The sequence below is a fragment of the Leopardus geoffroyi genome, chromosome C3 (assembly GCF_018350155.1).
Source record: "Leopardus geoffroyi isolate Oge1 chromosome C3, O.geoffroyi_Oge1_pat1.0, whole genome shotgun sequence".
NCBI lineage: Eukaryota > Metazoa > Chordata > Mammalia > Carnivora > Felidae > Leopardus > Leopardus geoffroyi.
This window is the reverse complement of record NC_059338.1, coordinates 64,020,048-64,037,855: the sequence shown is the minus strand read 5'-3', so window position 1 is coordinate 64,037,855 and position 17,808 is coordinate 64,020,048. Positions and strand designations below refer to the sequence as shown.

The window sequence follows — 17,808 nt, the reverse complement described above, 5'->3', positions numbered from 1 at the left end:
TTTAAACGAATTTCAACACTGATTCATATGCAAAATTCACCACCAACTTGGAATAAAAGGGAAGTTCCTCAACTGGGTAAAGGTTAATTCATAATTTGTAATAAATATTCTGCAAAATTAGTGAAATGAGAGCCTCCCTTTTAAAATCAGGAATAAGACAAGGAGGCCTGCTTTCACCCTTCTAGGAAACAGTGTGTTTGAATATTCTAGCAAAGCAGTCAGAATAAAAGAAAGAAAAGCCATACTTATTTGGAAAGGGATAAAGAAAACCATCAGTATTTGCAGGTGATAGGATTTGTAAAAACTCCAAGAGAATATGTAAGTAAATTGTTAGAATTAATATAAGAATTTAGCAAGATTGTTGAATACAAAAATCAATATTCAAAAGTAAATTGTGTTCTATACAGCAAGAAGCTCTGGTTAGAAAATATAGAAAATGGTAGCTTTAAAAAACTGAGTGTAATAGAAACAAAAATATAAAGCATCTAGGAATAAGTCTAATAAAAATGTCCAGGCACTTTTATGAAAAACTGCAAAATTTTTTTGGCAGACATATAAAAAGACCTAAATAAATGGAAGGTTATGTATTATTCTTGAGCTGAAACTCTCCAAATTGATTTAAATATTGAGACAAATTATAGGAATCCCTACTAGAGTTTTTGTGGAATTTGACAAACCAATTCTAAAATTTCATAGAGAGGAAAAAATAGGCCAGAGGAAAAACAGACAAAGCTAAGAGACTCATAAAGAAGAACAAGATTTGGGGTCAGAGTGGGTCAGGGATTTGCACTGTCACTCATCAAGATTTGAAATATGAAATTATAGTAATAAAGATAATGTAGTGTTTATTAAGCAGACAAACAGATCAGCTGAACAGTAGAGCCGGCTGGAAAGAAACACATGCATACATGGAAAATCGATGTATGATAAAGCAGGCACTACAGGTAAATACATTATTCAATAAATGGGTCTGATTAGATTAATTATTCACATGGAAAAAATAAAATTGGGTCCCTATCTCCAAGTATATACAAAAACTAACTCCAGATGGATTAAGGACCTAACTGTGGAAGTCAAAACTATGTGGACCTTTCAGGAAACAACATAGGAGGCTATTTTTATGAACTTGGAGGAAAAGGTTTCTTAAATTGATTTAAAAAGGCACAAACCCAATTAAGGTAAGAGCTGGCAAATTCATCTATAATAGCAAGGACCTCTGTTATCAATAGAGATCATAAGAAGTGAAAAGTTGCATAAACTGGGATAAATTCTTTCTATATATATATATATTGAAATTATATATAAATAATGTCCTAGTCATTAGAATGAAATCTTATAAATTATTCTGAAACAAAAATAACTCAAAAATGGGTAAAAATCCTCATTTAACAGAAAGAGAAGAAAAATTCTTCATGAATAAATGAAAATATGCTCAATAGTAATTAGGGAAATGCAAATAAAAAGCACAGTGACATAATTTCACATCTACTAGATTGTAAAATTAAAGTCAGATAATACTGAGTACTGGTGAGGAAGTAGCACAAGGGGAACATTCATCTGCTGCTGGTGTAGATGTAGTCCACGGCTGGTGTAGATGTAGATTTGAATGATCTTTTCAAGAGGCATTTAGGCATTACCTAGTAAACTTGAACAAATGCATATCCTACTTTTAGCCAACTGTACTTTTAGGTCTATATCCTAGAGAAAGTTTTGTTCATGTGCATCAGAATGGGATTTGCTAAACAATAATGTACATACAATGACTACAGGATCTTGTTCAAATGCAGGTAATGATCTAGGAGGTCTGGAATGAGACCCCAGATTCTGCATTTCTAAGTAGCAGATTCTACGGTACTGGTAATGTTCTCTTCCTTGACTTGTGTGATGAATACATGAGTATTAGTTTCATTTTACTCTTTAAATGGTATTTTTACAGGTGATAAATTGTGTACATTTTTACCACTTACGTAACAGAAAAACACTTAGCTCCCACTGAGCTGTCTCTTTGGGCTTAGCTGCTCCCCCTAGAAAGGTGCTGCTTCTTCCGATTTTGTTTTCATGATTCATGACCAGATCAGAGCAGTATGGACGCCCATATCCGTCACTAGCTCTTGGGGCTCAGTGTGTGTGAGTGAGATTGGAAACTCATGAAACTGACTATCAGTGCTTTTTCAATGCTTTTTTTTTTTTGGCAGATTGCCTTCTCTGATGGTCCCCCTGGTCTCTGCTTGGAGGAAGTAGAAAATAACCCATGTGGCCAGAGAGGAAGGTTCTGTTCCCCAATTCTGCTGTACAGGGAATTTTTATCTCCAAATTAGCCTTTGTCTGTTTCTCAGTTGGTTTCAAACCCACAGGAGAAAGCTGGTGATTGGCACATCTGAAATCCGCAACTAGGACAGAACCCTGTCAGGTTCAGGAGTAGCAGAGACTCCATCCTTGCTTCTTGGTAAGAGTCTGGGAAGGTGGCAGCATTTCTGAGAGGAATAGAACGTGCACTCCTTGAAGGGCTGGCTAACATCTAGTTATCAGGGCTTCTAGTCCGAAAATTGCATATACACTGCAGAGCCATCTGACTTCTAAGGGACCACGTGAACCAAGACAACTATCGGCAACAACCACTCCCGCTTTACAGAAGACACGAGTATTCTGCTGGCGACTGCCTGGGTCATGTGTCAGTCCTCAAGTAATCCCTGTGGCCAATGAAATGCGAGGCTGTTGAGTCCTCGGGGGAGCAGGGGCCACATAAGACACTTCCCTGTATCCTATTCAGGACTTAGGATATTTCCTTGACTGTTGCACTGAAAAATATTCTGATTCATTGTTGGTTTTAACTTATCAGATGATTTTCTAATGCACTTAATTATTTTCTCCTGTGCCAGTTTTCTCTTTTTAGTTATTTTCATTCACTCTCATGTTAATATGGGTTGGAGAAACTATGTATATAATGGAATTAAAAGAGCCCTGTAGTCTGAAAAACCAGCGGCAAATCCCAATGCTAGTTATTAGTAGCTGTGTATTATTATCCGAGTTATTTAACCTACCCGAGCTTACATGTCCTCATTTATAAAATAAAGATAACAAGACTTGCATTTCTGTTTGTTATGAAAAGTGAGAGAGATAATTTACATCAAGTATGAACATTAGAAATATATGTTCAAATAGTGGTTGCTATTGTTACTTTTATTGTTTGTTTCCCAATATTAGTTTGGCATTTTATTTGAGGATATCTTGATTGGTGAGTGCAAGCTTATGTGAAAAGTATAATGTAGATAATCCATCTGTGGTTAATTAAAAGTTAAATCTAATTATTCTTAAAAAGCATTAATCATCTTTGTATTCAACACTGCCTTACTTACATAACTCTATAATACCACAGGAAGCAGATATGAGAACTTTGCACAGACAAATTGCGTTCTTCTTCTGAATCCTAAAAGGAAATTAAGGTAGCTTTAAATGCAAATTTGGATACAGGCAGAAAAGTCACAGAGGCACTAAATTATTGATCTAAGATGAGAGGAAGTATAATGAACAAATTTCAGAATAGAACTAACAAATATTCATGTAATACTAGTTCAATTCTGTAGCTATTCTCTGTAATTATGAATTCACTATCATGAGTGACAAATTTGTTATGTATTGGTCTTTGCACCCAGTTCCTGCTAATCTTTGGTCTTTGATCGCAGTTCCTGATGCAGAGCTCCTACAACTCTTATAATCTCCTGAACGACGGGAGGGTCTGACACAGAGATCCTCAATCCCTTTTGTTCTAATGAGGCGACTTGGGGTGGGATCCAGGATGGGAACTGGTCACTAGAAAGCCCAAGCCATGATTAGAAGCTTGGAACTTTTACCCCAACCTCCCACCCTTTGGAGGGGGGAGAAGGACTAGAAAATGAGTTAATGATTGATCATGCCTATGTGATGAAGCCCCATAAAAATCAGGCTGGTAAACATGTCCATGTGCTGGCAGGGTGACACAACCCAGATCCATGGGGTCGGAAGCTCCTGTGCGCAGGGCCCTTCCAGACTTTGCCTTATGTAGCTCTTCTCTGGCTGTTCATCTGTATCCTTTATCATATCTTTTATTATAACCGATAAATGAATTTCCATGAGTTCTGCAAGCTGTTCTAGCAAATTATTGACCCGGAGGAGAAGGTTGTAGGAACCTGGATTTATGGACAGTCAGTCACGAGTACAGGTGACAAACTGGGACTTGCAGTTGGCATCCGAAGTGGAGCAGTCTTGTGGGACTGAGCCCTTAACCTGGTGGATGGGAAGTTAACTCCATGTAGAAAATGCCAGAACTTAGAATTGTAAGACAGCTGGTATCAGAGAATTAGTCAGTATGGAAGCCAACCCCTTATACTTCATGTGGTAACAGAATGTTCTCTGTGAGTGTATAAAGGAAAATAGTGAGTTTTCCTGGACAGTCTTACTCACTGAAACGCAATTCAATTCATTTTCTTCCATGATGGTTCTGAATCAGAGATGATTTTGCTCACCAGGGTACACTGGCAATGCCTGGAGACATTTTGGATTGTTATATCTGAGTGTTTTTGAATCTATTTCTAAAGTCACGTGTACATCCTTAAAGGTTGTAAGATCTGATGGCACTATCCGTAAACGACAAAGAGACTCTTCTCTATGCATGTATTTGTGTGTATGTAACATTGCACATTTGGGCTTCTAACACACAACAAAAGGAAAAGGAGTAAGCCTTTACTTCCTCAGAATTGTGTCCATGAAACTGGTAAATATTCATAAACTCAAAAACCTCAAGTTGAAATACTTTTCAATCTATGAGTTTTCAAAAAATGAATTAATATTCATTTGGCCTCTCCTGCATCACTCTACTTGTTCTCTGAAAATAAAGATTAGAAATCAAGAAGAAGGCATAAGCCCCCAAATGTAGTCAAATTTTGTCACACGCAGTCTCTATGGCAGTGGCTTTAGACACACTTGCGTGGGAATATCAGCTATGAATGCCCGGCCGGTACCTGGTACTAATTAGTAGAGAGTCGATGTTTTTGATGCTTAACTTTTTCGGTTTTTTTTTGTAACCCAGAGAGGATTCAACATCATTCTTATGTATTTGCATTCACAAATGCTTTCTTGAATTGAAGAAAATATAGTAAAAACAAACTTGCTAGAAATGGCTTTTAATCCAGGGAATTGTTATAAAAGTGTATGATGTGAGACCCACTCATTGGGGAGTATTGTTACCAGGAAGGTGGTAACTGAGGCTTTCACATACTTATTGACAAAACGGCTAAGGTAAAATCACATACCATTTCATAACATCATTTTCTATGAGATATATCTGGACGTTAATGCCCTATTGATAATAATTTAAAAATACCTCTTATCTATGATTAACACATACTATTTAAAACAGATTAAATTAGGTTGAAAGCTCAAAATATGGGAAATAAAGTGTAACAGAAATAATTACTCAAGATTTAATAAGTTATCATTAAAATCAACTCACTGGGCCCACAACAATTGGTCTTATAGTATGAACACCAGGAGAAGAACAACGCAGCTCTGTCCTCGGTGAGCTAGTATTTAAAAAGAACAGAAAGATAAATAAGCATACAAGATTAGGAAAAATTCCCTACTTTTTAAGCCTAAAAACATTAATTGTATGCTAATAAGAAAAATAAAACATACAGCATATTTTACTTTTATACTATTTTCTTTAAAAAAATTTTTTTAATGTTTATTCATTTTTGAGAGACAGCGAAAGAGACAGAGAGAGAGAGAGAGAGAGAGAGAGGTTGAGCAGAGAAAGAGGGAGACACAGAATCTGAAGCAGGCTCCAGGCTCTGAGCTGTCAGCACAGAGCCCAGTCAGTGCGGGGCTCAAACCCATGAACCTTGAGATCATGACCTGAGCCGAAGTTGGATGCTTAACGGACTGAGTCACCCAGGCACCCCATATCCTATTTTCAAAGAGATCTTGTCTTTCTTCTCACATCTATTTAATGGGAAGAAATTTACATTCAATCACTGCCTTAAATCTGACTGTCCGCACTATATGAATACTTTTTTATGGGTAAATACACACATTATATTGACATCAGCAGCAAAAATCTTACCTTTTATTTTTCACTGAACAAGTTCCTGGCACACTCCACTCAAGAAATGATGTTCCTTCATACTCTAACGTAATCTAAAAAAGAAGGTACAATAGTTCAAACAAAAAGTCTGCCCCAGAATTTTTACCTCAGTATTCAGAGGCAGGGTTGAATTTTCTGTGTCCTTATCATTGAAAGAAAGAATGACTAAACATTTTATTGCTTTAAAATTGTACAAAGTAATACGACAAAGGAAAGGCAATGTAGCTTTTCCAAGACACTTCAGTAGTCTCCCTTAAAAACTCTAAGCTTCTTTGTGGAGTTGAGACGACAGGGAAGTAGGGGGACTGGGATTGCCCTGGTCCCTCAAACACAGCTGTATTGAGGAGAGATCACTTGGACCACCCAGGAAATGGATCTGCAGAGTGGCTGAAGGACCTCCAGGGGCGGAGAGAGACAGCGTGGTGGGATGGAGGTGCGTGTATATGGAGTGGTGGAGAGAAAATGACAGAGGCATGGAAGGGAGGGAGCCCTTTCTGTGCAGAGACAAAAGGGAGTGAAAGAGAGAGGGGTTGTAAAAGTCAGTACTCAGTTGGCACAAAAGGAAAACCTCTCCAGACCACAGATGGGGGAATGAGAAATACAGAGAGTGCCAGTTTCTATTTTGCAAACAGCCTTAGGAACTGAAACTCAGAGGTTTCAAAAGTGCACGACTTTCGCCGACTTTCTCCGAAGCTAAGCCAGGAGCTGCTGGGTGCTCCTGTGGAGGAGGAACCTCCCCCTGGAGCGCATAGCCTGGTACACGGATCTCAGGGGGTTACTGGAAAACAGACCCCTTTCCAGAGTACTTTGGGAAAAGGGTTTATTGCCTCCCCAATGACAAAGACCCTGCAGGTGCCAGCCAAAGGCCTTTTTTTTTTTTTTTTTTTTTTTTTTTTTAGTTTATTTATTTATTTTGAGACAGAGAGAGCACAAGCAGGGGAGGGGCAGAGAGAGGCGGGGGGACAGAGGATCCGAAGCGGGGTCTGTGCTGACAGGAGAGAGCCCAATGCAGGGCTCAAGCGCAAGAACTGGAAGACCATGACCTGAGCTGAAGTCAGAAGCCCAACTGACTGAGCCACCCAGGCACCCAGTCTTTTATCAGCAGAGTGGAGTGGCTCTACATCAGAACAGGAACCATGCTGTGTGGGGTCCTTTAAGACATTGGGTTTTGAATCCCAGCTGGGCATCTAGAAGGTGCTGGAGAACCGTGAGGAACAGGTCAAGCTGAATGCCCTCGCTATCCTGTGAGGGCTGCCTGAACAGGGGTTTGAGACAACCTGGCGTGGGAAGGAGAGACTGAGGTGTCGCCAGTTTTCTCCCCATCACCAACACAGTGGGGCTTCAGAGAGAAGCACAGCGGCCCCCAGTGGAGGCGGGACACTTACACCAAACCCTGCCCCTGGTAACTGCACACCTACTGGAACAAGACTGACACTGAGCCAATGCAGCCAGCCTCTCCTCCAGACCAGGACAGCCACCTGTCCCTGGCACCAACAGACAACTGTCTGTTGCTGTTGTTATTGTTGTTGTTTGCCTGTCTGGTGGTCTTTTTCGTTTCTCTTTTCTTTTTTTCTTCTCTTCTCTTTTTCTTTTTACCCTCTTCTTTTTTTCTATTGGAATAAGGCTCATAGTTTCTGAATTGTTTGTGGTCAATTCTTAATATATATATAGTCTGTTCGGGCATTTTTACTTTATTTTTTTAGATCTTTTCTATCTCTTTTCCTTCTTTATTTTCCTTTCTTTTTCTCTGGATTTAAGCCTTATAGTTTTTTGATTCTCTGTTTGGTCTTCTTTTCTCCCCTTTCATTTTTCTTTTCTTGTGGGATCAGGCCCCCCCCCCACCTCTTTCCTTTTTTTCCATGGTTACTTCAACAAACAAATCAAAGCCCACCTGGTGGAAGGTCCAAACACTCCAGCACTACAAGCAAGGAGGACCTCTGCAGAGGACTGACCAGTGGGATAGAGCAGCCAAAACACAACAATAGAGTGCATGCAACATATGCCAAAAACACTTCCTGAAGTGCCAGGCCCTCAACAGTGAATGACCCCTTTTTAATATAGTAGTACTTGCAGGTGCAGACACAGAACAAGCTACTAAAACATGCAAAAGACAGAAATTAGCCAAAATGATGAAACAGAAGAATTCTTCCTCAAAACAAAATTTGGGAAGAAATTACAGCCAGAGAATTGCTCAAAACAGATATTAACAATATATCTGAACAAGAATTTAAAATAATAGTCATAAGACTAATAGATGGGCTTGAAGAAAGCATAGAAGACAACAGAGAATCTATTGCTGCAGAGATCAAAGACCTAAGGACTAGGCATGATGAATTAAGAAATGCTATAAATGAAATGCAAAATAAACTAGATACAGTGACAGCAAGGATGGAAGAAGCAGAGGAAAGAGTAGGCGAAAGGGAAGATAAAATTATGGAAAATGATGCTGAAAAAAAAGAGGGAAAGGAAATTACTAGATCACGAGGGGAGAATGTGAGAGCTAAATGATTGTGAAATGAAACAGTATCCATCACATAGGCGTTCCAGAAGAAGAAAAGCAAGAGAAAGGGGCGGAAGGTTTATTTGAACAAATTATAGCTGAGAACTTCCCTAATCTGGGGAAGGAAACAAGCATCCATGTCCCAGAGGCACAGAGAACTCCCTTCAAAATCAACAAAAACAGGTCAACACCACGACGTAGCATAGTGAAACTGGCAAAATACAAAGATAAAGAGAGAATTCTGAAAGCAGCCCGGGACAAAAGGTCCTTAGCTTACAAGGTAATACATATAAGGTTGGTAGCAGACCTGTCTACTGAACCTTGGCAGGCCAGAAGGGAGTGAACAGGAAAAATATGTAGTCAAGAATCCTTTATCCAGCAAGGCTGTCATTCAGAACAGAAGGAGAGATAAAGACTTTCCCAGACAAACAAAAACTAAAGGAGTTTGTGACCACTAAACTAGCCCTGTAAGAGATCCTAAGGGGGACTCTGTGAGTGGAAAGCAGCAAAGACTACAAAGAACCAGAGACATCACAACAAACATGAAATCTACAGATAGCACAATGGCACTAAATCCATATCTTTCAATAATCACTTGGAATGTAAATGGACTAAATGCCCCAATCAGAAAACACAGGGTATCAGAATGGATAAAAAACCAAGATCTATCTATATTCTGCCTACCAGAGACTCATTTTAGATGTTCTCATTTAGAGAACACCTGAAGATTGAAAGTGAGGGGGTGAGGAACCAGCAGTCATGCAAACAGATGTCAAAAGAAAGCCAGAGTAGCCATACTTATAACAAACAAACTAGATTTTAAAACAAACACTGTAACAAGAGATGAAGAAACATTATACCATAATTAAGGGGTCTATCCATCAAGAAGAGCTAACAATTGTAAATATTTATGCCCCCAATGTGAAACACCCAAATACATAAATCAGTTAATCACAAACATAAGCAAACTTTTGGGTAGTAATACCATAATTGCACGAGACTTTAACACTCCACTTACAACAATGGAACAGATCATCTAGGCAGAAAATCAATAAGGAAACAATGGCTCTGAATGACACATAGGACCAAATGGGCTTAACAGATATATTCAGAACATTTCATGTTAAGCAGCAGAATACACATTCTTCTCGAGTACACATAGAACATTCTCCAAAACAGATCACATACTGGGTCAGAAAATGCCCTCAAATAGGTACAAGAAGATTGAGATCATACCATGCATATTTTCAGATCACAATGCTATGAAACTTGAGATCAACCACAGGAAAAATTTTTGGAAAGCCTCCAAATACATGGAGGTTAAAGAACATCCTAATTAAGAATGAAGGAGCTAACTAGGAAATTAAAGAAGAAATTTAAAAATACATGGAAGCAAATGAAAATGAAAATATGACAGTCCAAATCCTTTGGGATGCAGCAAAGACAGTCCTAAAAGTAAAATACATTGCAATTCAAGACTATCTCAAGAAGCAAGAAAGGTCCCACATACACAACCTAACCTTACACTTAAAGAAGCTAGAAAAGGAGCAACAAATAAAGCCCAAAGCCAGCAGAAGAGGAGAAATAATAAAGATTAGAGCAGAAATAAACAATGTAGAGCCACAACAAACAAAAAAACAAACAGTAGAACAGATCAATGAATGTTTTTTGAAAGAATAAACAAAAATGATAAACCTCTAGCCAGACTTCTCAAAAGAAAAGAGAGGGGACCCAAATAGATGAAATCATGAATGAAAGAGGAGAGATCACAACCAACACCACAGAAATACAAACAATTAGAAGACAATACTATGAAAAATTATGTGCCAATAAGCTGGAAAATCTAGAAGAAATGGACAAATTCCTAGACACTCACACACTACCAAGACTCAAATGGGAAGAAATAGAAAATTTGAACAGACCCATAACCAGCAAAGAAATTGAATCGGTTATCAAAAATCTCCCCCAAAATGAGTCCTGGCCAGAATGGCTTCCCAGGAGAATTCTACCAGACAATTAAGGCAGAGTTAATACCCATTCTTCTCAAACTGTTCTAACAAATAGAAATGGAAGGAAAGCTTCCAGACTCATTCTATGAAGCCAGCATTACCTCGATTCCCAAAACAGACAGACTCCACTAAAAAGGAGAATCACAGGCCAGTATCCCTGATGAACCTGGATGCAAAAATTCTCAACAAATACTAGCAAACTGAATTCAACAGTACATTAAAAGAATTATTCACCACAATCAAGTGGGATTCATTCCTGGGCTACAGGGCTGGTTCAATATTCACAAATCAGTCAACATGATAGACCACATTAATAGAAGAAAAGATAATATGAACCATACGATCCTGTCAACAGATGCAGGAAAAGCATTTGACAAAATACAGCATCGTTTGTTGATAAACACCCTCAAGAAAGTCGGGATAGAAGAAACACACCTTAACATTATAAAAGCCACATATGAAAGGCCCACAGCTAATATAATCTTCAGTGGAGAAAACCTGAGAGCTTTCCCCCGAAGATCAGAAATATGAGAGGGATGTCCACTCTTGCCACTGTTGTTCAACGTAGTGTTGGAAGTCCTAGCCTCAGCAATCAGACGACAAAACGAGATAAAAGTCATCCAAATTGGCAAAGAAGAAGTCAAACTTTCACTCTTTGCAGATGACATGGTACTCTACCTGGAAAATCTGAAAGACTCCACCAAAAAACTGCTGGAGCTGATATAGGAATTCACCAAAATCTCAGGATATAAAATCAGTGTACAGGGATTGGTTGCATTTCTATACACAGATAATGGAGCAATAGAAAGAGATATCAAGGAATCAATCCCATTTATAATTGCACTAAAACCCATAAAATATCTAGGAATAAACCTAACCAAAGAAGTAAAAGATCTGTGTGCTGAAAACCACAGAAAGCTATGAAAGAAAATGAAGAAGACACAAAGAAATGGAAAAACATTCTGTGTTCATGGGTTGGAAAAACAAATATTGTTAAAATTCTGAATCTACCCAGAGCAATCTATACATTCAATGCAATCCCAATCAAAATTGCACCAGCATTCTTCTCAGAGCTAGAACAAACAATCCTAAAATTTGTGTGGAACCACAAAAGACCCTTAATAGCCCGAATAATGTTGAGAAAGAAAACCAAAGCTGGAGGCATCACAACCCTGGACTTCAAGATGTATTACAAAGCTGTAATCATCAAGACAGTATGGTATTGGCACAAAAACAGATATATAGGTCAGTGGAATAGAATAGAGAGCTCAGAAATGGACCCTCAAATGTATGGCCAACTAATCTTCTACAAAGCAGGAAAGAGTATCCAATGGAAAAAGACACTATCTTTAGCAAATGGTGCTGGGAGAACTGGACAACAACATGAAGGTGAATGAAACTAAATCACTTTCTTACACCATACACAAAAATAAATTCAAAGTGGATAAAAGACCTAAATGTGAGACAGGAAACCATCAAAATCCCACAGGAGAAAACAGGCACCAACCTCTTTGATCTCAGCCACAGCAACTTCTTACTTGACATGTCTCAGGAGGCAAGGGAAATAACAGCAAAAATGAACTACTGGGGCCTCATCAAGAAAAAAAGCTTCTGCACAACAAAGGGGTGAAAAGATGTTCAACATCCCTCATCATCAGGGAAATACAAATCAAAACCACAGTGAGATACCACCTCACATCAGTCAAAATGGCCAAAATTAACAACTCACGAAACAACAAGGATGCGGAGAAAGGGGAACCCTTTTGCACTGTTGGTGGGAATGTGACCCAGTGCATCCACTCTGGAATACAGTATGGAGGTTCCTCAAAAAATTAAAAAATAGAACCAGCAATTGCACTACCAGAATTTATCCAAAGGATTCGAAGGGGTACATGCATCCAATGTTTATAGCAGTGCTATCAACGACAATAACCAAATTATGCAAAGAGCCCAAATGTTCATCAACTGATGAATGGATGAAGAATGGAATACTGCCTGACGATGAGAAAGAATGAAATCCTGCCATTTGCAACAATGTGGATGGAACTGGAGGGTATTATGCTAAGCAAATTAAGTCAGAGAAAGACAGATATCATATGATTTCACTCATGTGGAATTTGAAAAACTCAACAGATGAACATAGGGGAAGGGAAGGAAAAATAAGATCAACATAAAGGGAAGCAAACCATAAGAGACTCTTAAATACAGAGAACAATCTGAGGGTTGCTGGAGTGGGGGTTGGGGGTGGATTAAATGGGTGACGGGCATTAAGGAGTGTTCGGGATGAACACTGGGTGTCATACATAAAAGATGAATCACTGGGTTTTACTCCTGAAGCCAAGTCTACACTGTATGTTAACTAACTTGAAAATAAATTAATAAAAGAACCCTATAAGATTCTTATTTTACTTCAAAAATAATCAGCGCACCTGGGTGGCTCAGTTGGTTGAGGGGCTAGCTTCGGCTTAGGTCATGGTCTTCTGGTTTGTGAGTTGCAGCCCCGCATTGGGATCTCTGCTGTCAGCGCAGAGCCTGCTTGGGATTCTCTGTCCCCCTTTCTCTCTGCCCCTCCCCTGCTCTCTCTCCCTAAAAAATAAATAAACACTTAAAATATTAATAATAGGGGCACCTGGGTGGCTCAGTCAGTTAAGCATCTGACATTGGTTCAGGTCAGGATCTCACAGCTTGTGGGTTTGAGCCCCGCATTGGGCTCTGTGCTGACAGCTCCGAGCCTGGATTCTGCTTCAGATTCTGTGTCTCCCTCTCTCTCTGCCCCTCCCCTACTCAATTCTGTGCCTCTCTCTAAAAAATAAATAAGCATTAAAATTTTTTTAGTAAAATAATAATAATAATAATAATAATAATAATAATCTCTCAAGTGTCTGGCAGGTGACTGTACTCCAGCAGATTCTCAGGATAAAGAAAAATGGATGAGACAAGATCCTACACTTCAAAACAAGGCATGGTGAATTCTGAGGTCCTACTATTCACAGATCACTGACTGTCACTATCACTTTCATCAGTCACATTTTCCTTATTTCTTTTTTTTTTTTTTTTGCTTCACATTCTTTCATTTATAAGTTCTTTCTTTCCTCTTTTGAAGGATACTGATCCACATCCTAATATCATCAGTGTCAGTCTCAACATTGGTCTACTTCAGCCAGCGTTGGGACATCATTTCACCTTTAGAGTAACAGTTTTATAATGTGTACACATTTCATGTAGATATACGTGTGCAAAGAGTGTATCAGTGTCTTTGCTTGCAAAAAGGGGATTATGATACCAACTATGTCATAAGTTTGAAATGATAGGATCAGTGACAGTGTATAAGAAAAAAGAGAAAAAAATCACCAGAAGATATAACATAACCCTGAAATATGTAAAGAAAAAAAATGTTTAAATTTTAGTTGACACACAATGTTACATTAGTTTCAGGTATACAGCATAGCAATTCCACAAGTTCTTACATTAATGCTCCATTCACCACAAGTGTAGCCACCATCTGTCTCCATATACTGCTATTACAATACCATTGACAAAGTCCTTATGCTGTGTCTCATTCCTCTGACTCATTCATTTCATAACTAGAAGCCTGTATCTCCCACTCCCCTGTACTCATTCTGCCTGACCTGCCACCCTTCCCTCTGGCAACCATAATTTTGTCTTATGTATTTATAGGTCTGATTCTGTGTTTTGTTTATTCTTTGTTGTTGCTGTCATTGTTTCTTGAGATTCTACATATGACTGAAACCCTATGACTTATTTCTCAATCTGACTTATTTCACTTTAACATACCTTCTAGGCCCACCCATGTTGTTTCAAATGGCATGATCTCATCCTTTTGTACGACTGTGTAATATTCCTGTGTGTGTGTGTGTTTGTGTGTGCATATGTGTGTGTGTGTATTCCTTATCCATTCATCTACTGATAAGCAATCTTCATTATCCATTGATCTATTGATAGATACTTAGGTTGCTTCTGTATCTTAGCTGTTGTAAATAATGCTTCAATAAACATAGGGATGCATACATCTTTTTGAATTAGTGTTTTCATTTTCTTTGGATAAATACCCAGTAGTAGAATTATTGGATCATATGGTATTTCTGTTTTTAATTTTTTAAAGTATCTCCATACTCTTTTCCATAGTGGCTGAACCAGTTTGCATTCCCACCAACAGTACACAAGGGTTCCTATTTCTATACATTCTCACCCACCTTTGTTGTTTGTTGTGTTTTTTATTTTAGCCATTCTGACAGGTGTGAGGTGATATCTCATCGTGGTTTTGATTTGCATTTCCCTGATGATGAGTGATGTTGAACATCTTTTCACATCTCTGTTGGCCATCTGTAGGTCTTTGGAAAAAAAGTCTATTCAGGTCTTCTGCCCATTTTTAGATTGGATTGTGTGTGTGTGTGTGTGTGTGTGTGTGTGTATTGAGTTGTATAAGCTCTTTATATGTTTTGGATATTAACCCCTTATCAGATATATCTTTTGCAAATATCTTCTCTCATTTAGTAGGTTGTCTTTTTGTTTTGTTGATGGTTTTCTGTGCTGTGCAAAGGCTTTGTATTCTGATAGAGTTCCCATAGTTTATTTTTGCTTTTGTTTTCCTTACCTTAGGAGACATATCTAGAAAAATGTTGCTGTGGCTGATGTCAGAGACATTACTGCCTGTGATCTCTTCTAGAATTTTTTATGGTTTTAGGTCCCACATTTAGGTCTCTAATCCATTATGAGCTTATTTTTATATGTGGTATAAGAAAGTGGTCCCATTTCATTCTTCTGCATGTTGCTGCCCAGTTTTCCCAGCACCATTTGTTGAAGACACTGCCTTTTCCCCACTGTGTAATCTTGCCTCCTTTGTCATAGATTAATTGGTTTATTCCTGGGCTTTCTATTCTGTTCCATTGATCTTTATGTCTATTTTTGTGCCAGTACCATACTGTTTTGATTACTACAGCTTTGTAGTGTAGCTTGATATCTGGGATTGTAATACCTCCAGTTTTGTTCTTTCTCAACATCACTTTGGCTACTTGGGGTCTTTTGTAGTTCTATACAAATTTTAGTATTATTTGTTCTAGTTTTGTGAAAAATGGTGTTGGCATTTGATAGAGATTGCCTTAAACCTGCAGATTATATAAAGCAAAATTTGATAGAATTACTAGGAAAAAATTTAAAAGTCACAAATACTGTGGTATATTTTTGATACACTTTTCTCAAACTACAGATAAACCTGTAAAAGATACACACACACACACACACACACACACACACACACACACACACTTCCTAAAATTTACCAATATAAAACATATTCTTTCCAATCTTACATAGAACATTTAATCAAAATTGACCTTATTTACAAAATTAGTCTTAGCCAATCTCAAAGAATTGTTATCACACATACTATGCTTTTGATATTAATGAAATAAAATTAGAATTTCTCATAAAGGTAGAAGAAAATCTTAGGATACATACAATTCTTAAAATAGAAAGCCCAAACTTTACTTCTGAGTGATTCATGGAGTAAAGGAGGAATCACAAAGGAAATTACAAAATATGTATAAATAAACAATAAAAGCATTCAATGTTATCAAAATGTAGCATATAGTATAAATAACTCCTAAAATGAAATTTATATCCTTCAATATATACAAAAGAAATAAGGTAGTTTGAAAGTGAATAAACTCTGTTTTCAGTAGAAGATGCTAATAAAATAACAGAGAAAACCCAAAATAGTAGAAGGAAGGCTATTTAAAAAGAGGAAAAAAGAAGAGTTTAAAAAAGAAAACAAATTGTGAAGGGTTAGTGGTGATGTAGTTTTTCAATCTACCCAAATTTCCTTATAAGCAGAGAGAGAACAATTAGGATAGTACCAATAAAACAAACAACACTGGACAATGCCAATAATAAAACTTGGTGACAAAGTATCTGTCAAAATCCCCAAATATAAGTGGGTTAGAACAAACCAGCTAAAACAACCAGACTCACATGTATGAGCATAAAGAAGCAAAAGAAAGCAAATATGGTAGACCTTAGAAGGGAAGAACCACTAAATCAGTGATAGGTATTCAGTGGAAACCATGGCAGGACATTTCGAGGATAGCAACTCTAACCAGAGGGGTTGTTGCACTTCCCATTTCTAAGTAAGTCCATGAAGTCCATGATAATGTCTGAAAGAGCAGGAGAAGCTAGGCCCTACGAACCCTAAACCAAGGACCCAAAGATACCTTCTAGGACAAGGATCTGTAATGAAAAATACAGGGAAAAGAATCCCAATAGAGTTGGGAAGGGAAAATAAAGACAAAGGAAAGAGAAGCTACAGATAAATGAGAGAGGGAAATAGAATCTGGAGATCTCAGAAAGTATTAGCCTCATTTTTTGGATACTTTACAAAACAACAGAAGAGGTAACTCTACAGCCATGAAGTTAGAAAAGTTATTTTGACCCACCCTCCTTAAAGATCAGGAAAATTAATTTCATGTAAAAAAAAAAAAAGCAACAGAAAAAGGATCACAGTCTAATTTCACATAGTTATTACACGAAAAAGAAAATATGAAGCAGAATAACTGTAAGAACATACACAATGTATAAATGAACGCTATAACTTAATATGAGTGTTAGCCTTATGTATCAACTTGGCTAGATTATAGTACACAGTTATTTAATCAAACCTAGGTTTATCTGTGAAGATATTTTATAGATGTGGCTTATATCTATAGTCAGTTGACTTTAAGTAAAAGAGAATGCCTTTAATAATGTGGATGGGGCCTCTTCCATCAGTTGGAAACCTTCAGAAAAAAATGGAGGTTTCCTGGAGAAGAAATTCTGCTTCAACACTGCAGCATTAACTCTTGACTGAATTTCCAGCTTGCTGGCCTGACCTAAAGATTTCAGAGTTGCAAGTTCCCACAGTCACAGGAGCCAGTTCCCTAAAATAAATCTCTTAATATAAGTATGTATAAATTTTAAAATGGTTCTGTTTCTCTGTGAGAACACTGGCTGATACATCTACTATTTCAAAATGAGGCAAAACAAATAATTATGAAAGAACAATATAAATCAGAATTTGAAATTCATAAATAAGCTAGAACTCAGGAAAAATATAGAAATAAAAGAAAAAGTCATTTCAGAAATAAACCAAATGTGTTTAGAAAAAACACAACTGTGAATAAGCAATA

At 37.7% G+C, this 17,808-nt stretch overlaps 1 protein-coding gene across 3 annotated transcripts in view; it reads right to left on the bottom strand.

The window, feature by feature from the left end:
- CATSPERE (catsper channel auxiliary subunit epsilon) overlaps nt 1-17,808 on the bottom strand; it is a 197,889-nt gene that overhangs the window by 163,583 nt on the left and 16,498 nt on the right. For all 3 annotated transcript variants that reach the window (XR_006705997.1, XM_045453179.1, XM_045453178.1), the window contains 3 exons: nt 6,098-6,171; nt 5,489-5,558; nt 3,357-3,427 (listed from right to left, as the gene is read on the bottom strand). Coding sequence is in view for 2 of the 3 variants with exons in the window: in XM_045453179.1 (XP_045309135.1) it covers nt 3,357-3,427; nt 5,489-5,558; nt 6,098-6,171 (215 nt within the window). In the remaining variant the exon portion in view is untranslated. The remainder of the gene's footprint in view (nt 1-3,356; nt 3,428-5,488; nt 5,559-6,097; nt 6,172-17,808) is intronic.